The sequence below is a fragment of the Bombina bombina genome, chromosome 3 (assembly GCF_027579735.1).
Source record: "Bombina bombina isolate aBomBom1 chromosome 3, aBomBom1.pri, whole genome shotgun sequence".
NCBI classification, from domain to species: domain Eukaryota; kingdom Metazoa; phylum Chordata; class Amphibia; order Anura; family Bombinatoridae; genus Bombina; species Bombina bombina.
Window position 1 is genome coordinate 31,415,590 of NC_069501.1, and position 27,578 is coordinate 31,443,167.

The following is a 27,578-nucleotide window of genomic DNA, read 5'->3' on the forward strand; positions in this document are numbered from 1 at the left end:
AATGTCTGAATCCACTCTATTTGGATCAGATCCGTCACCTGCAGATTGAAGCTCTCCGTCCTCATGTTCTGCAAATTGTGACGCAGTATCTGACCTGGCCCTAATATTATCAGCGCACTCTGTTCTCACCCCAGAGTGATCTCGCTTACCTCTAAGTTCTGGTAATTTAGACAAAACTTCAGTCATAACATTAGCCATGTCCTGTAGTGTGATTTGTAATGGCCGCCCTGAAGTACTCGGCGTTACAATATCACGCACCTCCCGAGCGGGAGATGCAGGTACTGACACGTGAGGCAAGTTAGTCGGCATAACTTCCCCCTCGTTGTTTGGTGAATGATGTTCAATTTGTACAGATTGACTTTTATTTAAAGTAGCATCAATGCAATTAGTACATAAATTTCTATTGGGCTCCACCTTGGCTTTTGCACATATAGCACAGAGATATTCCTCTGAGTCAGACATGTTTAACAAACTAGCAATTAAACTAGCAAGCTTGGAAATACTTTTCAACTCAATTTACAAGTAATATGAAAAACGCACTGTGCCTTTAAGAAGCACAGAAAAAAAAACTATGACAGTTGAATAACAATGAACCGGAGAAATGATAAAAACCAAATTTTTCCCGGTAAAGGCATAAATTTTATCACAGTCAAAGCACAATCTCACAGGTCTGCTGTGAGTGATTACCTCCCTCAAAATAATTTTTGAAGACCCTTGAGCTCTGTAGAGACGATCCGGATCATGCAGGGAGAGAAACAGACTTGTGACTGAATTTCTGATGCGTAGCAAAAGCGCCAAAATAGGCACCTCCCCCTCACACACAGCAGTGAGGGAAGTTCAGTAAACTGTCTTAAATTAAAATAAACGACAGCCAAGTGGAAAAACAGTGCCCAAAACAATTTTTCACCCAGTACCTCAGATAATTAAACGATTTAACATGCCAGCAAAACGTTTAAATCAAATAACATGAAATGTCATTAAACAGCCTGTTGCTAGACGTTCCCACTGCAAGTTAGGCTAAAAGTTATATGCATATAGTATTATCCCAGTGAAGTGCCATTCCCCAGAATACTGAAGTGTAAACATATATACATAACAGCCTGATACCAGTTGCTACTACTGCATTTAAGGCTGTACTTACATTATATCGGTATTGGCAGTATTTTCTCAGTCAATTCCATTCCTCAGAAAATAATATACTGCAACATACCTCTTTGCAGGTGAACCTGCCCGCTGTCCCCTGATCTGAAGTTTACTTCACTCCTCAGAATGGCCGAGAACAGCAAAATGAATCTTAGCTACGCCGGCTAAAATCATCCAAAAACTCAGGTAGATTCTTCTTCAAATTCTACCTGAGAAGGAACAACACACTCCGGTGCTGTTTTAAAATAACAAACTTTTGATTGAAGATATAAAAACTAAGTATAATCACCACAGTCCTCTCACACATCCTATCTATTAGTTGGGTGCAAGAGAATGACTGGGTGTGACGTAGAGGGGAGGAGCTATATAGCAGCTCTGCTTGGGTGATCCTCTTGCACTTCCTGTTGGGGAGGAGTTAATATCCCAGAAGTAATGATGACCCGTGGACTGACTACACTTAACAGGAGAAAAACTTAATTTTTTCGAGTGCGGGACTGACGTTGCATTACAGGCTAAAAGGCTTGCGGTACAGCTATACCAACAAGACTTGTAATGGCTGTGTTGCTGTTTTAAAGCTGAAAGGGCAATTTTTTCAGCGTTAAAACGCGAATGCAAAACTTGTAATCTAGGTGTGAATGTTTATTGCCATTATACACTTTTATTGTCACAATATTTGGCTTGTTCATTTTATAATAAGTATCGTATTTACAAATGTTCTCTGTTAACAAAGAGCCATATCGATTCTGAATATTTATATTTAAATTGTAAACTCCTTCAGTAAAGCTTTACCCGTACATCAGAAGTTTTGCTTCACGTTACCTGGAAGAGATTCTCTTCTGGATCCAGAACCTCACAGATCACGTCTGCTGTGTGACTCATAATGTAACTTCCTGGGGGCAGAGGGTCTGGTCTGAAAGGGTTCTGTGCAGAGGAGCAGGCGAGAGGGGAATATACGGCACGGCCCTCCTCATTAATAGTCAGGCAGCCTGATACTGAAGGGAACACCTGTAGGATAAACGTATCACAAATGAGCAGCAAATACTGCTCTGGATTCCAATCCATCTGAATGACCATGTGAAAACATTACCTGGCAGCTCAGTGATTTGTTATTTTTTAGTTTGGTTTATAATCAATAAGCTGAATTGAAGTTTGCATTAGAAAAGCATGCTTAAATGAGTCATTTGTTTTATTGGCAACATCTGATTACAATAAAAGCTAAGGGAATTAGCAAACGATAATAAGGGATTATTTGATTACACGAGTTATGGAAAAACACACAATGTTTAAGGGGTTTTACTGAGACTTTTATGGAAACAAAGGATACACAGCCAAAGCAAAGCAAAACACAACAGATAATTAAATCACTAATGATTCTGTTACCTAAAGTGATTAACAATCAGTATATACATAGCATGTGTGCACTTGATACTTCATTTTATTTTATACTATACTTCATTTCAATGTCATTTTCTTTTATACCTAGCGCGTTGAATTCCCCAAACACTCTTTTGCTATTATTATTATTAGAGCGCCAACAGATTCTGTAGCGCTAACACACAATGGGCAAATTGAAAGTCAATTATTTGCACGTGTGAAAGCCGACACGCTTAACTTCAGGACTTTGGATAACGCGACCATGCTAACTTCTCCCCATAGACTTTAATGGAGCATGCACGCTGGAAAAAAACAAACACTTTTTGCTTGGGTGATAACCCGACACGCATTTGATCAACTGTGATAACCCGAAGGTAGTTATGAATATTTTACATCCCAATGTTCTTCACATAGAAGAAAAACAGAATTTATGCTTACCTGATAAATTACTTTCTCCAACGGTGTGTCCGGTCCACGGAGTCATCCTTACTTGTGGGATATTCTCTTCCCCAACAGGAAATGGCAAAGAGTCCCAGCAAAGCTGGTCACATGATACCTCCTAGGCTCCGCCCACCCCAGTCATTCGACCGACGGACAGGAGGAAATATATATAGGAGAAACCATATGATACCGTGGTGACTGTAGTTAGAGAAAATAATTCATCAGACCTGATTAAAAAACCAGGGCGGGCCGTGGACCGGACACACCGTTGGAGAAAGTAATTTATCAGGTAAGCATAAATTCTGTTTTCTCCAACATTGGTGTGTCCGGTCCACGGCGTCATCCTTACTTGTGGGAACCAATACCAAAGCTTTAGGACACGGATGAAAGGAGGGAGCAAATCAGGTCACCTAAACGGAAGTCACCACAGCTTGCAAAACCTTTCTCCCAAAAATAGCCTCCGAAGAAGCAAAATATCAAATTTGTAAAATTTGGCAAAAGTGTGCAGTGAAGACCAAGTCGCTGCCTTACATATCTGGTCAACAGAAGCCTCGTTCTTGAAGGCCCATGTGGAAGCCACAGCCCTAGTGGAGTGAGCTGTGATTCTTTCAGGAGGCTGCCGTCCGGCAGTCTCATAAGCCAAACGGATAATGCTTTTAAGCCAAAAGGAAAGAGAGGTAGAAGTCGCTTTTTGACCTCTCCTTTTGCCAGAATAAACAACAAACAAGGAAGATGTTTGTCTGAAATCTTTAGTAGCCTCTAAATAGAACTTTAGAGCAAGGACAATGTCCAAATTGTGTAACAAACGTTCCTTCTTTGAAACTGGATTCGGACACAAAGAAGGTACAACTATCTCCTGGTTAATATTTTTGTTAGAAACAACTTTAGGAAGAAAACCAGGCTTAGTACGCAAAACCACCTTATCTGCATGGAACACTAGATAAGGAGGAGAACACTGCAGAGCAGATAACTCTGAAACTCTTCTAGCAGAAGAAATTGCAACCAAAAACAAAACTTTCCAAGATAGTAACTTAATATCTATGGAATGTAAAGGTTCAAACGGAACCCCTTGAAGAACTGAAAGAACTAGATTTAGACTCCAGGGAGGAGTCAAAGGTCTGTAAACAGGCTTGATCCTAACCAGAGCCTGAACAAATGCTTGAACATCTGGCACAGCTGCCAGTCTTTTGTGTAGTAAGACAGATAAAGCAGAGATCTGTCCCTTTAGAGAACTTGCAGATAATCCTTTCTCCAAACCTTCTTGAAGAAAGGAGAGAATCTTAGGAATTTTTATCTTATTCCATGGGAATCCTTTGGATTCACACCAACAGATATATTTTTTCCATATTTTATGGTAAATTTTTCTAGTTACAGGTTTTCTGGCCTGAACCAGAGTATCTATCACCGAATCTGAAAACCCACGCTTTGATAGAATCAAGCGTTCAATCTCCAAGCCGTCAGTTGGAGGGAGACCAGATTTGGGTGTTCGAATGGACCTTGAACAAGAAGGTCCTGTCTCAAAGGTAGCTTCCATGGTGGAGCCGATGACATATTCACCAGGTCTGCATACCAAGTCCTGCGTGGCCACGCAGGAGCTATCAAGATCACTGAGGCCCTCTCCTGATTGATCCTGGCTACCAGCCTGGGAATGAGAGGAAACGGTGGGAATACGTAAGCTAGGTTGAAAGTCCAAGGTGCTACTAGTGCATCTACTAGAGTCGCCTTGGGATCCCTGGATCTGGACCCGTAGCAAGGAACCTTGAAGTTCTGACGAGACGCCATCAGATCCATGTCTGGAATGCCCCATAATTGAGTTATTTGGGCAAAGATTTCCGGATGGAGTTCCCACTCCCCCGGATGAAATGTCTGACGACTCAGAAAATCCGCTTCCCAATTTTCCACTCCTGGGATGTGGATCGCAGACAAGTGGCAGGAGTGATCCTCCGCCCATTGAATAATTTTGGTCACTTCTTTCATCGCCAGGGAACTCTTTGTTCCCCCTTGATGATTGATATAAGCAACAGTCATCATGTTGTCTGATTGGAACCTTATGAATTTGGCCTTTGCTAGTTGAGGCCAAGCTCTGAGAGCATTGAATATCGCTCTCAGTTCCAGAATGTTTATCGGCAGAAGAGACTCTTCCCGAGACCATAGACCCTGAGCTTTCAGGGATTCCCAGACCGCACCCCAGCCCACTAGACTGGAGTCGGTCGTGACAATGACCCACTCTGGCCTGCGGAAGCTCATTCCCTGGGACAGATGGTCCAGGGTCAGCCACCAACGGAGTGAATCTCTGGTCTTTTGATCTACTTGAATCATTGGAGACAAGTCTGTATAATCCCCATTCCACTGTTTGAGCATGCACAGTTGTAATGGTCTTAGATGAATTCGTGCAAAAGGAACTATGTCCATTGTTGCAACCATCAATCCTATTACTTCCATGCACTGCGCTATGGAAGGACGAGGAACAGAATGAAGCACTTGACAAGAGCTTAGAAGTTTTGATTTTCTGACCTCTGTCAGAAAAATCCTCATTTCTAAGGAATCTATTATTGTTCCCAAGAAGGGAACTCTTGTTGACGGGGACAGAGAACTCTTTTCTTTGTTCACCTTCCATCCGTGAGATGTGAGAAAGGCTAGAACGATGTCCGTATGAGCCTTTGCCTTTGACAGAGACGACGCTTGTATTAGAATGTCGTCCAAGTAAGGTACTACTGCAATGCCCCTTGGTCTTAGAACCGCTAGAAGGGACCCTAGCACCTTTGTGAAAATCCTTGGAGCAGTGGCTAATCCGAATGGAAGAGCCACAAACTGGTAATGTTTGTCCAGAAAAGCGAACCTTAGGAACTGATGATGTTCCTTGTGGATAGGGATATGTAGGTACGCATCCTTTAGATCCACGGTAGTCATAAATTGACTTTCCTGGATGGTGGGTAGGATCGTTCGAATAGTTTCCATTTTGAACGATGGTACCCTGAGAAATTTGTTTAGGATCTTCAAATCCAAAATTGGTCTGAACGTTCCCTCTTTTTTGGGAACTACGAACAGATTGGAATAAAATCCCATTCCTTGTTCCTTTATTGGAACGGGGTGTATCACTCCCCTCTTTAACAGGTCTTCTACACAATGTAAGAATGCCTGTCTCTTTATTTGGTTTGAGGATAAGTGAGACTTGTGGAACCTTCCCCTTGGGGGTAGTTCCTTGAATTCCAGGAGATAACCTTGAGAAACTATTTCTAGCGCCCAAGGATCCTGAACATCTCTTGCCCAAGCCTGAGAAAAGAGAGAGAGTCTGCCCCCCACCAGATCCGGTCTCGGATCGGGGGCTACTCCTTCATGCTGTCTTGTTAGCAGTGGCAGGCTTCTTGGCCTGCTTACCCTTGTTCCAGCCTTGCATTGGTTTCCAAGCTGGTTTGGGTTGTGAGGCATTACCCTCTTGCTTAGAGGATGCAGAATTAGAGGCTGGTCCATTTCTGCGAAAGGGACGAAAATTAGGCTTATTTTTAGCCTTAAAAGACCTATCCTGTGGAAGGGCGTGGCCCTTTCCCCCAGTGATGTCTGAAATAATCTCTTTCAAATCAGGTCCAAATAAAGTTTTACCTTTGAAAGGAATGTTAAGTAATTTTGTCTTGGATGACACATCCGCTGACCAAGACTTTAGCCAAAGCGCTCTGCGCGACACAATAGCAAACCCTGAATTTTTCGCCTCTAATTTTGCTAATTGCAAAGCGGCATCTAAAATAAAAGAGTTAGCCAATTTAAGTGCGTGAACTCTGTCCATAACCTCCTCATATGGAGTTTCTCTACTGAGCGACTTTTCTAGTTCCTCGAACCAGAACCACGCTGCCGTAGTGACAGGAACAATGCATGAAATTGGTTGTAGAAGGTAGCCTTGCTGTACAAAAATCTTTTTAAGCAAACCTTCCAATTTTTTATCCATAGGATCTTTAAAAGCACAACTATCTTCGATAGGAATAGTAGTGCGTTTGTTTAGAGTAGAAACTGCCCCCTCGACCTTGGGGACTGTCTGCCATAAGTCCTTTCTGGGGTCGACCATAGGAAATAATTTCTTAAATATAGGGGGAGGAACAAAAGGTATGCCGGGCTTTTCCCACTCTTTATTTACTATGTCCGCCACCCGCTTGGGTATAGGAAAAGCGTTGGGGGGCACCGGAACCTCTAGGAACCTGTCCATCTTGCATAATTTCTCTGGAATGACCAAATTGTCACAATCATCCAGAGTAGATAATACCTCCTTAAGCAGTGCGCGGAGATGTTCTAATTTAAATTTAAATGTCACAACATCAGGTTCAGCTTGATGAGAAATTTTTCCTGAATCTGAAATTTCTCCCTCAGACAAAACCTCCCTCATGGCCCCTTCAGATTGGTGTGAGGGTATGACAGAACAATTATCATCAGCGTCCTCTTGCTCTTCAGTGTTTAAAACAGAGCAATCGCGCTTTCTCTGATAAGTAGGCATTTTGGATAAAAGATTTACTATGGAGTTATCCATTACAGCCGTTAATTGTTGCATGGTAATAAGTATTGGCGCACTAGATGTACTAGGGGCCTCCTGTGTGGGCATAACTGGTGTAGACACAGTAGGAGATGATGTAGTATCATGTTTACTCCCCTCATTTGAGGAATCATCTTGGGCAATATCATTATTTGTGGCAGTACTCTCCTTACTTTGTTTGGACGCTATGGCACAATTATCACATAAATTTAAATGGGGAGACACATTGGCTTTCATACATATAGAACATAGCTTATCTAAAGGTACAGACATGTTAAACAGGCTTAAACTTGTCAACAATGCACAAAAAACGTTTTAAAATAAAACCGTTACTGTCACTTTAAATTTCAAACAAAAAACACTTTATTACTGAATATGTGAAAAAGTATGAAGGAATTGTTCAAAAATTACCAAATTTTCACCACAGTGTCTTAAAGCCTTAAAAGTATTGCACACCAAATTTCAGAGCTTTAACCCTTAAAATAACGGAACCGGAGCCGTTTTTCAATTTAACCCCTATACAGTCCCAGATACAGTCTTTGCTAAGACCCAACCAAGCCCTGAGGGGAATACGATACCAAATGACGCCTTCTAAAAGCTTTTTCAGAGATTCTTAGATCCTCACACATGCATCTGCATGCCCTGCTCTCAAAAAACAACTGCGCATTAATGGCGCGAAAATGAGGCTCAGTCTATGACTAGAAAGGCCCCCTGACTGAAAAAGGTGTCCAATACAGTGCCTGCCGTTTTATAAACGTTCCCCAAGATTATAAATGTCAATAGTTAGCCTAAATTTGAATAATATGCACAAATAAAGCAATCGATTTAGCCCATAAAAATGTCTACCAGTTTTTTAGCCCATAATAAGCCCTTTATTCTGTTTGTTTTTGACTAAGAAAATGGCTTACTGGTCCCCATGAGGGGAAATGACAGCCTTCCAGCATTACACAGTCTTGTTAGAAATATGTCTAGTCATACCTTAAGCAGAAAAGTCTGCTAACTGTTTCCCCCAACTGAAGTTACTTCATCTCAACAGTCCTATGTGGAAACAGCAATCGATTTTAGTTACTGTCTGCTAAAATCATCTTCCTCTTACAAACAGAAATCTTCATCCTTTTCTGTTTCAGAGTAAATAGTACATACCAGCACTATTTTAAAATAACAAACACTTGATAGAAGAATAAAAACTACATTTAAACACCAAAAAACTCTTAACCATCTCCGTGGAGATGTTGCCTGTGCAACGGCAAAGAGAATGACTGGGGTGGGCGGAGCCTAGGAGGGATCATGTGACCAGCTTTGCTGGGACTCTTTGCCATTTCCTGTTGGGGAAGAGAATATCCCACAAGTAAGGATGACGCCGTGGACCGGACACACCAATGTTGGAGAAATGTTCTATTTATTTTTAAAAGTGTTTCCTGATGGCTTGGAATCCACTGAGTAATGTATAGGGGGTGTTAGGTGCCACAAACGCCAATCCTAAAGATTTTCAAAATTATTGGAATGGGTTCAAATTTAAAAAATTCAACAAAAAGCCATTACTGTACTTTACATGGAAATTCTGATGGGATGGAGCCACTGCAGAGACGGCATCAGTGACATCTTAACCTTACACTAGAGATAGAAAACCTCTAGTGTAAGCATAAGCTAAAAAAAATCTCTCTTGTGCCCATGGTACCTATTTTAAAGGGACACTAAAGAAATATCACTGTCAATGCTTATTATAAAGATATATAACATAGTTGAATTGCTGGCATACAGCATGAATACATAAGAACAATAAGTATAAGGAATCTTAGCCAATGCAAGCGATATAGTTGCCAGCTGTATCTATCTGCCACTTTAATTCCACCCTTACATCGGTCCTTGACAATCTGGCCCCTTATATCATAGCTCAGAAATTACATACTCACCCTCAGCCCTGGCATACTCCTCTGACACAGTACCTACGCAGATGTTCCCGTACTGCTGAGTGGCACAAGAGAAAATCTTATAGTTCAGCTGACTTTCTTCACTACAAGTTCATCTTGAACTCCTACTATTCTGCCCATAACCTCCCTAAGCAACATTACTTCTCTACTCTTATTTCTACCCTATTCGTGCAAATAATTACTCTTTCTTCAAACCCAAACATCTGTTCTCCACTTTCAATATTCTTCTCCGCCTACCCCCACCTCTCAATACAACTTCTCTCTCAGCTCAAGATTTTGCCAGCCACTTCAATAACAAAATCGACTCCATCAGAAACAAAATCAGCTCTCAACATACTACCTGTCTCAAACCCCCTCAAAAGCACGCAATCATCCAAAACCCACATAGCCATAAATTTAGCTCTTTCGCCCCTGTTACCGAGAAAGAAGTTTCTGCACTTATACTGCACTCTCACCTCACTACCTGTCCCCTCAACGCCATCCCCTCACATCTACTCCCCTCCCTCTCTTCTATCCTTACCCCTATACTTACACACACTTTCAACCTCTCCCTCACCAACGGTATAAATCCCTCATCTCTAAAACATGCATTAGTCACACCTATCCTCAAAAAACCTTCTCTTGATCCAACCTCCCCATCCAACTACCGCCCTATTTCCCTATTCCAACCCAAACATCTGTTCTCCACTTTCAATATTCTTCTCCGCCTACCCCCACCTCTCAATACAACTTCTCTCTCAGCTCAAGATTTTGCCAGCCACTTCAATAACAAAATTGACTCCATCAGAAACAAAATCAGCTCTCAACATACTACCTGTCTCAAACCCCCTCAAAAGCACGCAATCATCCAAAACCCACATAGCCATAAATTTAGCTCTTTCGCCCCTGTTACCGAGAAAGAAGTTTCTGCACTTATACTGCACTCTCACCTCACTACCTGTCCCCTCAACGCCATCCCCTCACATCTACTCCCCTCCCTCTCTTCTATCCTTACCCCTATACTTACACACACTTTCAACCTCTCCCTCACCAACGGTATAAATCCCTCATCTCTAAAACATGCATTAGTCACACCTATCCTCAAAAAACCTTCTCTTGATCCAACCTCCCCATCCAACTACTGCCCTATTTCCCTATTCCCTCTTGCCTCAAAGCTTCTTGAAAAGATAGTACATGCACGTCTATTCCATTTTCTTACATTACACTCCCTCCTTGACCCATTGCATTTCGCCCCCATCACACCACAGAGACAGCAATCGTTAAGGTTACCAATGACCTACTTAAAGCAAAATCCAAAGGCCACTTCTCTCTGCCTATCCTCTTTTATCTGTCTGCAGACTTTGATACTGTTGACCACCCTCTTTTGCTCTAAAACCTCCAATCCTTCGGCATTTGTGACACAGCTCTCTCGTGGTTCTCTTCCTACCTGTCTAACCGTACCTTTAGTGTAGCCTTCTCTGGGGCTTCCGCTGCCCCGTTACCACTATCTGTTGGGGTAAAACAAGGATCTGTCCTCTGTCCCCTTCTCTTCTCAATCTACACATTATCATTAGGTTCCTTAATAAAGTCCCACGGGTTTCAATATCATTTGTATGCCAATGACACCCAAATCTACCTCTCTGCACCAGACCTATCTCCTTCCTTGCTAACCCCTGTCACTAACTATTTCTCACATCTCACCCTGGATATCCTCTCACTACCTCAAGCTAAATCTCTCCAAAACTAAGCTCCTTATTTCCCCCCCTTCTTTCAAATTCTCCACCCTGCATCTCTATATAACTATCGACAACACCATCATTACCCCTACCCCGCATGCCCAATGTCTTAGGGTCACATTTGACTCAGATCTTTCTTTTACTCCTCACATTCAGTCCTTGGCTAAAGCCTGCCGCTTCCACCTTAAAAACATCTCTAAAATTAGACATTTCCTTACACAAGACACATCTAAGATTTTAATCCATTCTCTCATTCTTTCCCGTCTGGACTTCTGCAACTCTGTCCACTCTGGTCTCCCTAGCTGTCGCTTAGTTCCTTTACAAGCCATAATGAATGCCTCTGCCAGGCTCATCTTTCTTAATCATCACTCTTCATCTGTTGCACCTCTCTGCCAATCTCTTCACTGGCATCCTCTTGCCTCCAGAATTAAACACAAAATTCTGACTCTGACATACAAGGCCCTCAACTGCACTGCTCCCCACTATATCTCAGACCTTGTCTCCAGATACTCTCCCTCCTGTCCCCTTCACTGTGCTCACAACCTCCTACTCTCATCATCTCTTGTCACCTCATCACACTCCCGTTTACAGGACTTCTCCAGACTGGCTCCCATCTTGTGGAACTCTCTGCCTCACTCCACAAGACTCTCCCCTAATTTTGAAAGCTTCAAGCGCTCCCTAAAGACTCTACTGTTCAGGGATAAATACAACCTACACTAACCTTTCCTAATCCCAGTTCCTCTCCTCCATTGCTATCCACCATGAACCCCCTTAGCATGTAAGCCTAAGAGCCCAACTGTTTGCAGGTCACCTTCATAAGAGCTGACTACAACAGTGAAACTCTCATCCGGGCCCTCTACCCATTTAATCCCTATAAATGTTACTTTATATACCGCCTATGACTATAGCTCTGCGGAATCTGTTGGCGCTCTACAAATAACCGATAATAATACAAATAGTTAGAGGTGTGGTGCCAAAGAAATACATTTTCAGTGCAATCTCAGGCACTCATGCCATAGGCTTTACTAGCAGTGTCCTTGACAATCTCACTGATATCTATGCAAAGAGAACACCATGGCATTTTGCAGGGTCACTGTAAGTTAAACAACCAGTAGTGGCCTAATGTGCTGTACCTCACCTGGTATGTCCCCTGAGGTTTTGCATGCACCTCTGTGCCATCCCCAAACATTGCACTACAGACATTTTCCTCAATATTTATTATAACTGTGGCAAAGTCTGGATTCTCCACTCTTAAAAACTCTCCTTGTTTTGTGAAGGTCACCGGGTTTTCACCTGAAAAACAAGACACATGAGCAGCAGATGCTAAATAGCTTTTGCATGAAAGTGCTAGAAAACCAATTGACAAAAGACTAGCAGATTTTTATTTTTGAGATATCTAAAAGTTAAGTCTATTTACACCCCCCTGTATCATGTGACAGCCATCAGCCAATCACAAATGCAAATACATATATTCTGTGAATTCTTGCACATGCTCAGTAGGAGCTGGTGACTCAAAAATGGTAAAAATAAAAAGACTGTGCACATTTTATTAACGGAGGTAAATTGTAAAGTTGTTTAAAACTGCTGCTCTATCTGAGTCATGAAAGATTAATTTTACGTTGAGTGTCCCTTTAAGTATGCCAGTGCCAGTCAGGCTATTAGCTATCAAGTGTAACTGCACACAATACCACCCACAGACAGCTGTTTTGTCCTAAGATGGACTCTTCAGCTTAGAATGCTCAGTGTGTGCACTGATGGCAACCTGGGTTTGTCTGGGTATCCTACACTTTAAGAGGTGGAGTACATTTTTACATCAGATTGAGCTCGCATTCTATTGGCTGTTCCGATCTGCCAGTAGAATGCAAGCTTAATCTGATTGGCTGATTCCATCAGCCAATCAGATTTTTCCTACCTTAATTCTATCAGCCAATCGGAATTGAGGGGACGCCATCTTGGATGACGTCCCTTAAAGGAGCCTTCATTCGTCGTAGTCCGTCGGTGAAGAAGGATGTTCGGCGTCGGCGGGAGGAAGATTCAAGACCCGGCTTGGAAGATGACATCGCCCGGATAGAAGACCTCTTCAGCGCCTCTTGGAAGATGACATCGCCCGGATCGAAGACTTATTCAGCGCCGCCTGGATGATGACTTCATCGGATGGAAGATTTCTTCAGCGCCGCTTGGAGGATTAACTTCTTCCGCTCCGGATGTCCACTTCGGTTCCATCGGTGCTCGGCTGAGTGAAGACGACTCAAGGTAGGATGATCTTCAGGGGATTAGTGTTAGGTTTTTGTAAGGGGGGTTTGGGTTAGATTAGGGGTATGTGGGTGGTGGGTTTTAATGTTGGGGGGGGGGGTTGTATTTTTCTTTTACAGGCAAAAGAGCTGAATTCTTTGGGGCATGCCCCCACAAATGGCCCTTTTAAGGGCTGGTAAGGTAAAAGAGCTTTGAACTTTATTTAATTTAGAATAGGGTAGGGCATTTTTTTATTTTGGGGGGGTTTGTTATTTTAATAGGGGGCTTAGATTAGGTGTAAGTAGCTTAAAATTGTTGTAATATTTTTAAAATGTTTGTAACTTATTTTTTTATTTTTTGTAACTTAGCTTTTTTTATTTTTTTGTACTTTAGTTAGTTTATGTAATTGTATTTAATTGTAGTTATTTGTAGGTAGTTTATTTAATTAATTTAATGATAGTGTAGTATTAGGTTTAATTGTAACTTAGGTTAGGATTTATTTTACAGGTAATTTTGTATTTATTTTAGCTAGGTAGTTATTAAATAGTTAATAACTATTTAATAACTATTCTAAATAGCTAAAATAAATACAAAGTTACCTGTAAAATAAATATAAATCCTAAGATAGCTACAATATAATTATTATTTATATTGTAGCTATATTAGGGTTTATTTTACAGGTAAGTATTTAGTTTAAATAGGAATAATTTATTAAAGTAAAGTGTAGTGTTAGGTGTAATTATAACTTAGGTTAGGATTTATTTTACAGGTAAATTGCAGTTTATTTTAGCTAGGTAAGCTATTAAATAGTTAATAACTATTTAATAGCTATTGTACCTAGTTAAAATAAATTGAAAGTTGCCTGTAAAATAAAAATAAATCCTAAGATAGCTACAATATAATTATTATTTATATTGTAGCTATATTAAGGTTTATTTTAAAGGTAAGTATTTAGTTTTAAATAGGATTAATTTAGTTAATAATTGAAATATTATTTAGATTTATTTAATTAATATTTAAGTTAGTGGGGCGTTAGGGTTAGTGTTAGACTTAGGTTTAGGGGTTAATAATTTTATTACAGTGGCGGTGGCGTAGTGGGGGGCAGGATAGGGGTTAATAAATTTATTATAGGTGGCGACGGTGTAGGGGTGGGCAGATTAGGGGTTAATAAGTTTAATATAGGTTGCGGCGGGTTCAGGGAGCGGCGGTTTAGGGGTTAATACATTTATTATAGGTGGCGACGGTGTAGGGGGGGCAGGATAGGGGTTAATAAATTTATTATAGGGGGCGGCGGTATAGGGGGGGCAGGATAGGGGTTACTAGGTATACTGTAGGTGGCGGTGGGCTCCGGGAGCAGCGGTTTAGGGGTTAAGACATTTATTATAGTTGCGGTGGGCTCCTGGAGCGGCGGTTTAGGGGTTAATATGTATAGAGTAGCTTGCGGTGGGCTCCGGGAGCGGCGGTTTAGGGGGTAATAACTTTATTTAGTTGCGGCGGTGTAGGGGGGGTCAGATTAGTGGTGTTTAGACTCGGGGTACATGTTAGGGTGTTAGGTGCAGACAGCTCCCATAGGAATCAATGGGATGTCTGGCAGCAGCGAACTTGTACTTTCGCTATGGTCAGACTCCCATTGATTCCTATGGGATCCGCCGCCTCCAGGGGTGGCGGTTTGAAAACCAGGTACGCTGGGCCGTAAAAGTGCTTAGCGTACCTGCTAGTCATTTGATAACTAGCAAAAGTAGTGAGATTGTGCCGCACTTGTGTGCAGAACATCTGGAGTGACGTAAGAATCGATCTGTGTCGGACTGAGTCCGGCGGATCGAAGTTTACGTCACAAAATTCTACTTTTGCCGGTCTCTAGCCTTTGATAACTAAGGCGAATCAGCCTCGCCACAAATACGCTGCGGAATTCCAGCGTATTTGAGGTTGACGGCTTGATAACTACCCCCCAGAGCGTGAGCTGTACACAAAACACAGGCAACACACTCATCCAGGGGTGTATTATGGCCTAGGGGCCAACAAGGCACGGGCCTAGGGCGGCAGCTTGGAGGGGGTGGCAATTTTTGGAGCCTCTGCATTGGGTTGCACAGTGTTTATAGAGCTGTCTGTCTCATAATATACCCGCCGCCCACCTTGGATTGGACTCTCTTCAGCCTGAAACATTATATGAGCCATCAGGGAAGGCTTGGTCCTTAGTCGCCAGGCTGTCTCACATAATTCCCCAGGGAATTCCTACGCACACTCCAGCCATGATTAGTCGAACGGGTGCGGTCACTGTGCCTGGCGAATAAGCTCCAGATTGAGGACCTAGCCTTCCCTGTCGGCTCGTATAATGTTTCAGAAAAAGGCAGTGGCAGAACAAAATTTTTTTTTTTAATCTTATTGTTATAATGGTTAATGGATGGAGTGATGACACGCTTAAGGTTGCGTTCGCACAGTTGGCTAAGAGGCTTCAGTGGTTAGGAGGGGGTGTACCGTTGAGCTGCCAAGCTGGAGCAGGAGGCGGAGATCTGCCTGCTTATTGCAGTTAGTGAGCCTCACATATCGGTGGAACTTCAGGCCTGTAGAGGTTGAGTGGCAGCTGTGAGCTGGAGCGTGATTACGGATATGTACTGCGCGGCAGGTGATGTCAGGGAGTGGGACACTAATAACGGCTGCCGCTCCTGCATTTTCTGCATCGTGCAGGTTACCGCTCTTCTGCATAGATGCCTGTGGCAGAGATCTATATATTTAGCACTGCCATGCCCCAACCCACTCTGTAAAATTAAATGTGCCCTTGTATCCCCAGAGCCCCCAATAATTATTTAATTTGTTTGGATGCACAGCCTTCTGCTTAACGGGCTAAGTTTAAGAGCTGTCAGTTGCCTCCAGTTTAACAGAGGCACAGGGAATTGATTGATTGTCCAGATTGCTGGGGAATGGGGGTGATTTTTACAGATGGTCAAACTTTACTGCAGTCTGTGTAGCCTGGATGTTCAATACTCTGTGCCACTGTTAAAATGGAGACAACTGACAGCTCTTTAACTTAGCCTGTGGGAGGAACAAGATTTTTAGTGTGGTTTTAAAAATATATATAAATTGGTAAGAAAAAAACTACTGCGTTAAGCAGAAGGCTGTGCAACCAAACATATGACCTGGGGGGGGGGATACAGGGGCACATTTCATTTTACAGAGTTGGGGCATGGCAGTGCCAAAAATATAGATCATTATGCAGGAGAGCGGCAACCTGCACAAGGCAGTAATTGCAAGAGCGGCAGCCGTTATTGAATCTGCTGGGTAGCATTGCAGGAGGCCAGGGCCCCCGTCCAGAGTGGTGGACTTCCAGGTTCTACCATAGTTGTTGTTCAGCTACTGCAGTTCAGGACAACTACTGTGAAGAATAACAGAGTGAGTACTCACAACAAAATTACAACAATCTATGTATAGCTGACCATATCACCTCTGACATGCCACTTGTAGCATCTGTGGCAAAGTAATAGTAAAATTATTTGGTTTTTGATTCCCTAACCAAAAAAATATCAAGGCCAAAAAAGGCATAAAACCGGGCTTTGCCTAGTTGCCCTGAGATTTATGTTAGTAAGCCGATCCTTGGCACGATATGTATGCAATTCTTCATTTGTTACCTGAAACATATACTGTTACTCTGCATTATGTACAATATTTGATGATGATTACACAATCTCTCCAAGTTTCTATTTTACAGAACATCTTAAAACAATCACGAGAGCAGAGACCCCTTTTCAGCCAGAAGATTGTGTGCTAGAGGTCAGCAGGGCTGTTTCTATGAGCGATACTGCTTATGGAAGTGACAGGGTTAAACACTGGCTTGGCTATAGCACTGATGCATACCTACGAGTTTAAGCACACATTGGGCCTTGAGCCACGTATATGGCGCATAAATCTTCTGATGATTAACTGTTATCTCAATGATGAATTGTTCTTTATCATTTTTATCCATTTCTTCTGGCACATAATTATCTTTGACGTACAAGATTTATGCACTTGAAGAATTACAGATTTGTAAACTAGTTGCTTTTATTTAGTGATACATGAGCAGGGTGGTACATGCTATGAATTACTATAGTTATTGTGATCACAATAAGTCACTGGCTGATTCATATAATATAAATATAAAACACAAGACCAGAGATAAGTGCCAAACACTATAATGGAACAGGAATGTAAAAAAACAAACAAACAGGGAAGTTTCACCTAAACACCAATGTAAAAGAAGTAAGCTGGTGACATTCCCATGACAATGCTACTAGACAAACAATAATTCTACTGATGGATAAATAATTTGTTCACAATGGGCAGGATTACCAGTAGCGCGTTATGTTTCCTGCGTGATGTGGTTTTTTCTCAATCAATTTCCATTGTGCAGGTATTACAAGTCTTGAAAAATCGTAATTGCGTGCACGCATTTGCCTTTTACGCAACAATCCCTTTGACGCTCAAAGAGCTATAGTTAACAGCTTTGCGCAACAAAAAAGTTTCACAAACACTTTAAAAAAACACATTACAAAGTACAGTTAAACTTATATTAATAATTTCTAATTAAAATTATTACAAAAAAATATTGCACACAAAAGTTATAAGGGCTCAGATACGAGATCTCAGGTGTTAGAAAATAAAAAGCTGATGCAGGGATTTCCCATTGACATATATACACATATATAGAGAAACATGCATTTATATGTATACAGATATGTTTAACTATGGAGATAATGAAAATATTTCACATTACAATCTTATGCACATTAAACAATATAACAGAGGGATTTTTAAATATATTTTCTCATATACAGTAGATCCCGAGATATCTAGACTTATATATTTTCATATACATATCTCGCTATAAATAGATATATCTGTCCAAAAATCATTACATATATAGAAAAACATTTATTTAGAATTAAATAGAACATATCCCATTGCGAAAACAATTTTGCAATATGAAATATTCACATTTCCATGTACACTTTAGGTCACTGGCTTTGCGCAACAGATTCGTTTTTTTATTTTTTATATTTGTCTTTTCCATTGACTTCTATGGGGAATACGTGAAAGCGCATGCACAAAATAAGTAACTTTGCAACTTGTAATAGCTGCGCAACCCCAAATGTGAAAAAGCCATAACGCGAGCAGTGTTTTCGCAACTGATTTACCGTACGACTTGTAATCTTGCCCAATAATAACTGTGATATATATGATATATTCAGGTCTAATGGTTCTTGCTTAGTTAGCATAGATAGGCATGTTGTAGTCAAGGAATCTGACAAAGACAAATAAAGATGGTTGCTTGGTACAGTTACCTGTTTCCTCATGGTCTCCTGGCAGAGGGACCTCCAGATACTGGTGGTATGTAGTAATCCTAGTGCCATCTGGGTGTTCCACGATCTTGGTGCCATCACTCCTCAGCACAAACACTAGTTGGTCCTCTCGAGTTATCATCACCTAGAGAGGTAATATTTTTGGTTTATCTTTCATCACTAAAAATGAAAATATTCTGTAAATATATTTATTTGGGACAAGTAGGACTAACACGTACACATGGGGGTTCTGAAAGAAGTATAATGTGAAGCCCATCACATGACAACCATTTTTGAGATGGGCATAAGAATGATGAACGCTGCTGCTATAAGCACGGACATCAGTCACTTCACAGAGCTTGCATATGATATAGAGAGTAAGCATGTGACTTGTCAGCTCAGCTATAACTACCTAGTGGTCAGAGAGCGCCACCCTGCACTGTGCGAGCATATAAGATAGAGACAGAGTAAGCATGTGACTTGTCAGCTCAGCTATAACTACCTAGTGGTCAGAGAGCGCGGCCATGCACTGTGCGAGCATATGAGATGGAGACAGAGTAAGCATGTGACTTGTCAGCTCAGCTATAACTACCTAGTGGTCAGAGAGCGCCGTCCTGCACTGTGCGAGCATATGAGATGGAGACAGAGTAAGCATGTGACTTGTCAGCTCAGCTATAACTACCTAGTGGTCAGAGAGCGCCGCCCTGCACTGTGCGAGCATATGAGATAGAGACAGAGTAAGCATGTGACTTGTCAGCTCAGCTATAACTACCTAGTGGTCAGAGAGCGCCGTCATGCACTGTGCGAGCATATGAGATAGAGACAGAGTAAGCATGTGACTTGTCAGCTCAGCTATAACTACCTAGTGGTCAGAGAGCGCCGCCATGCACTGTGCGAGCATAAGAGATAGAGACAGAGTAAGCATGTGACTTGTCAGCTCAGCTATAACTACCTAGTGGTCAGAGAGCGCGGCCCTGCACTGTGCGAGCATATGATATAGAGACAGAGTAAGCATGTGACTTGTCAGCTCAGCTATAACTACCTAGTGGTCAGAGAGCGCCGCCCTGCACTGTGCGAGCATATGAGATAGAGACAGAGTAAGCATGTGACTTGTCAGCTCAGCTATAACTACCTAGTGGTCAGAGAGCGCCGCCCTGCACTGTGCGAGCTTATGAGGGAGAGACAGAGTAAGCATGTGACTTGTCAGCTCAGCTATAACTACCTAGTGGTCAGAGAGCGCGGCCCTGCACTGTGCGAGCATATGAGATAGAGACAGAGTAAGCATGTGACTTGTCAGCTCAGCTATAACTACCTAGTGGTCAGAGAGTGCCGCCCTGCACTGTGCGAGCATATGAGAGGGAGACAGAGTAAGCATGTGACTTGTCAGCTCAGCTATAACTACCTAGTGGTCAGAGAGCGCCACCCTGCACTGTGCGAGCATATGAGATAGAGACAGAGTAAGCATGTGACTTGTCAGCTCAGCTATAACTACCTAGTGGTCAGAGAGCGCCGCCATGCACTGTGCGAGCATAAGAGATAGAGACAGAGTAAGCATGTGACTTGTCAGCTCAGCTATAACTACCTAGTGGTCAGAGAGCGCGGCCCTGCACTGTGCGAGCATATGATATAGAGACAGAGTAAGCATGTGACTTGTCAGCTCAGCTATAACTACCTAGTGGTCAGAGAGCGCCGCCCTGCACTGTGCGAGCATATGAGAGGGAGACAGAGTAAGCATGTGACTTGTCAGCTCAGCTATAACTACCTAGTGGTCATAGAGCGCCGCCCTGCACTGTGCGAGCATATGAGATAGAGACAGAGTAAGCATGTGACTTGTCAGCTCAGCTATAACTACCTAGTGGTCAGAGAGCGCCGCCCTGCACTGTGCGAGCATATGATATAGAGACAGAGTAAGCATGTGACTTGTCAGCTCAGCTATAACTACCTAGTGGTCAGAGAGCGCCGCCATGCACTGTGCGAGCATATGAGATAGAGACAGAGTAAGCATATGACTTGTCAGCTCAGCTATAACTACCTAGTGGTCAGAGAGCGCCGCCCTGCACTGTGCGAGCATATGAGAGGGAGACAGAGTAAGCATGTGACTTGTCAGCTCAGCTATAACTACCTAGTGGTCAGAGAGCGCCGCCATGCACTGTGCGAGCATATGAGATAGAGACAGAGTAAGCATGTGACTTGTCAGCTCAGCTATAACTACCTAGTGGTCAGAGAGCGCCGCCCTGCATTGTGCGAGCATATGAGATAGAGACAGAGTAAGTATGTGACTTGTCAGCTCAGCTATAACTACCTAGTGGTCAGAGAGTGCCGCCCTGCACTGTGCGAGCATATGAGAGGGAGACAGAGTAAGCATGTGACTTGTCAGCTCAGCTATAACTACCTAGTGGTCAGAGAGCGCCGCCATGCACTGTGCGAGCATATGATATAGAGACAGAGTAAGCATGTGACTTGTCAGCTCAGCTATAACTACCTAGTGGTCAGAGAGCGCCGCCCTGCACTGTGCGAGCATATGAGAGGGAGACAGAGTAAGCATGTGACTTGTCAGCTCAGCTATAACTACCTAGTGGTCAGAGAGCGCCGCCATGCACTGTGCGAGCATATAAGATAGAGACAGAGTAAGCATGTGACTTGTCAGATCAGCTATAACTACCTAGTGGTCAGAGAGCGCTGTCATGCACTGTGCGAGCATATGAGATAGAGACAGAGTAAGCATAGGACTTGTCAGCTCAGCTATAACTACCTAGTGGTCAGAGAGCGCCGCCCTGCACTGTGCGAGCATATGAGAGGGAGACAGAGTAAGCATGTGACTTGTCAGCTCAGCTATAACTACCTAGTGGTCAGAGAGCGCCGCCATGCACTGTGCGAGCATATGAGAGGGAGACAGAGTAAGCATGTGACTTGTCAGCTCAGCTATAACTATCTAGTGGTCAGAGAGCGCCGTCATGCACTGTGCGAGCATATGAGAGGGAGACAGAGTAAGCATGTGACTTGTCAGCTCAGCTATAACTACCTAGTGGTCAGAGAGCGCCGCCCTGCACTGTGCGAGCATATGAGATAGAGACAGAGTAAGCATATGACTTGTCAGCTCAGCTATAACTACCTAGTGGTCAGAGAGCGCCGCCCTGCACTGTGCGAGCATATGAGAGGGAGACAGAGTAAGCATGTGACTTGTCAGCTCAGCTATAACTACCTAGTGGTCAGAGAGCGCCACCCTGCACTGTGCGAGCATATGAGATAGAGACAGAGTAAGCATGTGACTTGTCAGCTCAGCTATAACTACCTAGTGGTCAGAGAGCGCCGCCATGCACTGTGCGAGCATATGAGATAGAGACAGAGTAAGCATGTGACTTGTCAGCTCAGCTATAACTACCTAGTGGTCAGAGAGCGCCGCCCTGCACTGTGCGAGCATATGAGATAGAGACAGAGTAAGTATGTGACTTGTCAGCTCAGCTATAACTACCTAGTGGTCAAAGAGTGCCGCCCTGCACTGTGCGAGCATATGAGAGGGAGACAGAGTAAGCATGTGACTTGTCAGCTCAGCTATAACTACCTAGTGGTCAGAGAGCGCCGCCATGCACTGTGCGAGCATATGATATAGAGACAGAGTAAGCATGTGACTTGTCAGCTCAGCTATAACTACCTAGTGGTCAGAGAGCGCCGCCCTCCACTGTGCGAGCATATGAGATGGAGACAGAGTAAGTATGTGACTTGTCAGCTCAGCTATAACTACCTAGTGGTCAGAGAGCGCCGCCATGCATTGTGCGAGCTTATGAGGGAGAGACAGAGTAAGCATGTGACTTGTCAGCTCAGCTATAACTACCTAGTGGTCAGAGAGCACCGCCCTGCACTGTGCGAGCATATGAGAGGGAGACAGAGTAAGCATGTGACTTGTCAGCTCAGCTATAACTACCTAGTGGTCAGAGAGCACCGCCCTGAACTGTGCGAGCATATGAGAGGGAGACAGAGTAAGCATGTGACTTGTCAGCTCAGCTATAACTACCTAGTGGTCAGAGAGTGCCGCCCTGCACTGTGCGAGCATATGAGATAGAGACAGAGTAAGCATGTGACTTGTCAGCTCAGCTATAACTACCTAGTGGTCAGAGAGCGCCGCCCTGCACTGTGCGAGCATATGAGAGGGAGACAGAGTAAGCATATGACTTGTCAGCTCAGCTATAACTACCTAGTGGTCAGAGAGCGCCGTCATGCACTGTGCAAGCATATGAGAGGGAGACAGAGTAAGCATGTGACTTGTCAGCTCAGCTATAACTACCTAGTGGTCAGAGAGCACCGCCCTGCACTGTGCGAGCATATGAGATGGAGACAGAGTAAGCATGTGACTTGTCAGCTCAGCTATAACTACCTAGTGGTCAGAGAGCACCGCCATGCACTGTGCGAGCATATGAGGGAGAGACAGAGTAAGCATGTGACTTGTCAGCTCAGCTATAACTACCTAGTGGTCAGAGAGTGCCGCCCTGCACTGTGCGAGCATATGAGATAGAGACAGAGTAAGCATGTGACTTGTCAGCTCAGCTATAACTACCTAGTGGTCAGAGAGCACCGCCCTGCACTGTGCGAGCATATGAGATGGAGACAGAGTAAGTATGTGACTTGTCAGCTCAGCTATAACTACCTAGTGGTCAGAGAGCGCCGCCATGCACTGTGCGAGCTTATGAGAGGGAGACAGAGTAAGCATGTGACTTGTCAGCTCAGCTATAACTACCTAGTGGTCAGAGAGCGCCGCCCTGCACTGTGCGAGCATATGAGATAGAGACAGAGTAAGCATGTGACTTGTCAGCTCAGCTATAACTACCTAGTGGTCAGAGAGTGCCGCCATGCACTGTGCGAGCATATGAGATAGAGACAGAGTAAGCATGTGACTTGTCAGCTAAGCTATAACTACCTACTGGTCAGAGAGCGCCGCCCTGCACTGTGCGAGCATATGAGAGGGAGACAGAGTAAGCATGTGACTTGTCAGCTCAGCTATAACTACCTACTGGTCAGAGAGCGCCGCCCTGCACTGTGCAAGCATATGAGATAGAGACAGAGTAAGCATGTGACTTGTCAGCTCAGCTATAACTACCTAGTGGTCAGAGAGCGCTGTCATGCACTGTGCGAGCATATGAGATAGAGACAGAGTAAGCATGTGACTTGTCAGCTCAGCTATAACTACCTAGTGGTCAGAGAGTGCCGTCATGCACTGTGCGAGCATATGAGATAGAGACAGAGTAAGCATGTGACTTGTCAGCTCAGCTATAACTACCTAGTGGTCAGAGAGCGCCACCATGCACTGTGCGAGCATATGAGAGGGAGACAGAGTAAGCATGTGACTTGTCAGCTCAGCTATAACTACCTAGTGGTCAGAGAGCGCCGCCCTGCACTGTGCGAGCATATGAGATAGAGACAGAGTAAGCCTGTGACTTGTCAGCTCAGCTATAACTACCTAGTGGTCAGAGAGCACCGCCCTGCACTGTGCGAGCATATGAGATGGAGACAGAGTAAGTATGTGACTTGTCAGCTCAGCTATAACTACCTAGTGGTCAGAGAGCACTACCCTGCACTGTGCGAGCTTATGATATAGAGACAGAGTAAGCATGTGACTTGTCAGCTCAGCTATAACTACCTAGTGGTCAGAGAGCGCCGTCCTGCACTGTGCGAGCATATGAGAGGGAGACAGAGTAAGCATGTGACTTGTCAGCTCAGCTATAACTACCTAGTGGTCAGAGAGCGCCGCCATGCACTATGCGAGCATATGAGATAGAGACAGAGTAAGCATGTGACTTGTCAGCTCAGCTATAACTACCTAGTGGTCAGAGAGTGCCGCCCTGCACTGTGCGAGCATATGAGATAGAGACAGAGTAAGCATGTGACTTGTCAGCTCAGCTATAACTACCTAGTGGTCAGAGAGCGCCGTCCTGCACTGTGCGAGCATATGAGAGGGAGACAGAGTAAGCATGTGACTTGTCAGCTCAGCTATAACTACCTAGTGGTCAGAGAGCGCCGCCATGCACTGTGCGAGCATATGAGATAGAGACAGAGTAAGCATGTGACTTGTCAGCTCAGCTATAACTACCTAGTGGTCAGAGAGCGCCGCCCTGCACTGTGCGAGCATATGAGATGGAGACAGAGTAAGTATGTGACTTGTCAGCTCAGCTATAACTACCTAGTGGTCAGAGAGCGCCGCCATGCATTGTGCGAGCTTATGAGGGAGAGACAGAGTAAGCATGTGACTTGTCAGCTCAGCTATAACTACCTAGTGGTCAGAGAGCACCGCCCTGCACTGTGCGAGCATATGAGAGGGAGACAGAGTAAGCATGTGACTTGTCAGCTCAGCTATAACTACCTAGTGGTCAGAGAGTCCCGCCCTGCACTGTGCGAGCATATGAGATAGAGACAGAGTAAGCATGTGACTTGTCAGCTCAGCTATAACTACCTAGTGGTCAGAGAGCGCCGCCCTGCACTGTGCGAGCATATGAGAGGGAGACAGAGTAAGCATATGACTTGTCAGCTCAGCTATAACTACCTAGTGGTCAGAGAGCGCCGTCATGCACTGTGCAAGCATATGAGAGGGAGACAGAGTAAGCATGTGACTTGTCAGCTCAGCTATAACTACCTAGTGGTCAGAGAGCACCGCCATGCACTGTGCGAGCATATGAGGGAGAGACAGAGTAAGCATGTGACTTGTCAGCTCAGCTATAACTACCTAGTGGTCAGAGAGTGCCGCCCTGCACTGTGCGAGCATATGAGATAGAGACAGAGTAAGCATGTGACTTGTCAGCTCAGCTATAACTACCTAGTGGTCAGAGAGCACCGCCCTGCGCTGTGCGAGCATATGAGATGGAGACAGAGTAAGTATGTGACTTGTCAGCTCAGCTATAACTACCTAGTGGTCAGAGAGCGCCGCCATGCACTGTGCGAGCTTATGAGAGGGAGACAGAGTAAGCATGTGACTTGTCAGCTCAGCTATAACTACCTAGTGGTCAGAGAGCGCCGCCCTGCACTGTGCGAGCATATGAGATAGAGACAGAGTAAGCATGTGACTTGTCAGCTCAGCTATAACTACCTAGTGGTCAGAGAGTGCCGCCATGCACTGTGCGAGCATATGAGATAGAGACAGAGTAAGCATGTGACTTGTCAGCTAAGCTATAACTACCTACTGGTCAGAGAGCGCCGCCCTGCACTGTGCGAGCATATGAGAGGGAGACAGAGTAAGCATGTGACTTGTCAGCTCAGCTATAACTACCTACTGGTCAGAGAGCGCCGCCCTGCACTGTGCAAGCATATGAGATAGAGACAGAGTAAGCATGTGACTTGTGAGCTCAGCTATAACTACCTAGTGGTCAGAGAGCGCTGTCATGCACTGTGCGAGCATATGAGATAGAGACAGAGTAAGCATGTGACTTGTCAGCTCAGCTATAACTACCTAGTGGTCAGAGAGTGCCGTCATGCACTGTGCGAGCATATGAGATAGAGACAGAGTAAGCATGTGACTTGTCAGCTCAGCTATAACTACCTAGTGGTCAGAGAGCGCCACCATGCACTGTGCGAGCATATGAGAGGGAGACAGAGTAAGCATGTGACTTGTCAGCTCAGCTATAACTACCTAGTGGTCAGAGAGCGCCGCCCTGCACTGTGCGAGCATATGAGATAGAGACAGAGTAAGCCTGTGACTTGTCAGCTCAGCTATAACTACCTAGTGGTCAGAGAGCACCGCCCTGCACTGTGCGAGCATATGAGATGGAGACAGAGTAAGTATGTGACTTGTCAGCTCAGCTATAACTACCTAGTGGTCAGAGAGCACTGCCCTGCACTGTGCGAGCTTATGATATAGAGACAGAGTAAGCATGTGACTTGTCAGCTCAGCTATAACTACCTAGTGGTCAGAGAGCGCCATCCTGCACTGTGCGAGCATATGAGAGGGAGACAGAGTAAGCATGTGACTTGTCAGCTCAGCTATAACTACCTAGTGGTCAGAGAGCGCCGCCATGCACTATGCGAGCATATGAGATAGAGACAGAGTAAGCATGTGACTTGTCAGCTCAGCTATAACTACCTAGTGGTCAGAGAGTGCCGCCCTGCACTGTGCGAGCATATGAGATAGAGACAGAGTAAGCATGTGACTTGTCAGCTCAGCTATAACTACCTAGTGGTCAGAGAGCGCCGTCCTGCACTGTGCGAGCATATGAGAGGGAGACAGAGTAAGCATGTGACTTGTCAGCTCAGCTATAACTACCTAGTGGTCAGAGAGCGCCGCCCTGCCATATGCGAGCATATGAGATAGAGACAGAGTAAGCATGTGACTTGTCAGCTCAGCTATAACTACCTAGTGGTCAGAGAGCGCCGCCATGCACTATGCGAGCATATGAGATAGAGACAGAGTAAGCATGTGACTTGTCAGCTCAGCTATAACTACCTAGTGGTCAGAGAGTGCCGCCATGCACTGTGCGAGCATATGAGATAGAGACAGAGTAAGCATGTGACTTGTCAGCTCAGCTATAACTACCTAGTGGTCAGAGAGCGCCGCCATGCACTATGCGAGCATATGAGATAGAGACAGAGTAAGCATGTGACTTGTCAGCTCAGCTATAACTACCTAGTGGTCAGAGAGTGCCGCCCTGCACTGTGCGAGCATATGAGATAGAGACAGAGTAAGCATGTGACTTGTCAGCTCAGCTATAACTACCTAGTGGTCAGAGAGCGCCGTCCTGCACTGTGCGAGCATATGAGAGGGAGACAGAGTAAGCATGTGACTTGTCAGCTCAGCTATAACTACCTAGTGGTCAGAGAGCGCCGCCCTGCCATATGCGAGCATATGAGATAGAGACAGAGTAAGCATGTGACTTGTCAGCTCAGCTATAACTACCTAGTGGTCAGAGAGCGCCGCCATGCACTATGCGAGCATATG

At 44.3% G+C, this 27,578-nt stretch overlaps 1 protein-coding gene across 1 annotated transcript in view; it reads right to left on the minus strand.

Annotated features, from left to right (window-relative positions):
* SPAG17 (sperm associated antigen 17) overlaps positions 1–27,578 on the minus strand; it is a 783,114-nt gene that overhangs the window by 190,985 nt on the left and 564,551 nt on the right. The window contains exons 29-31 of the mRNA XM_053705129.1: positions 18,668–18,809; positions 12,259–12,413; positions 1,963–2,148 (exon numbers count right to left, since the gene is read on the minus strand). Coding sequence (XP_053561104.1) covers positions 1,963–2,148; positions 12,259–12,413; positions 18,668–18,809 — 483 coding nt within the window. The remainder of the gene's footprint in view (positions 1–1,962; positions 2,149–12,258; positions 12,414–18,667; positions 18,810–27,578) is intronic.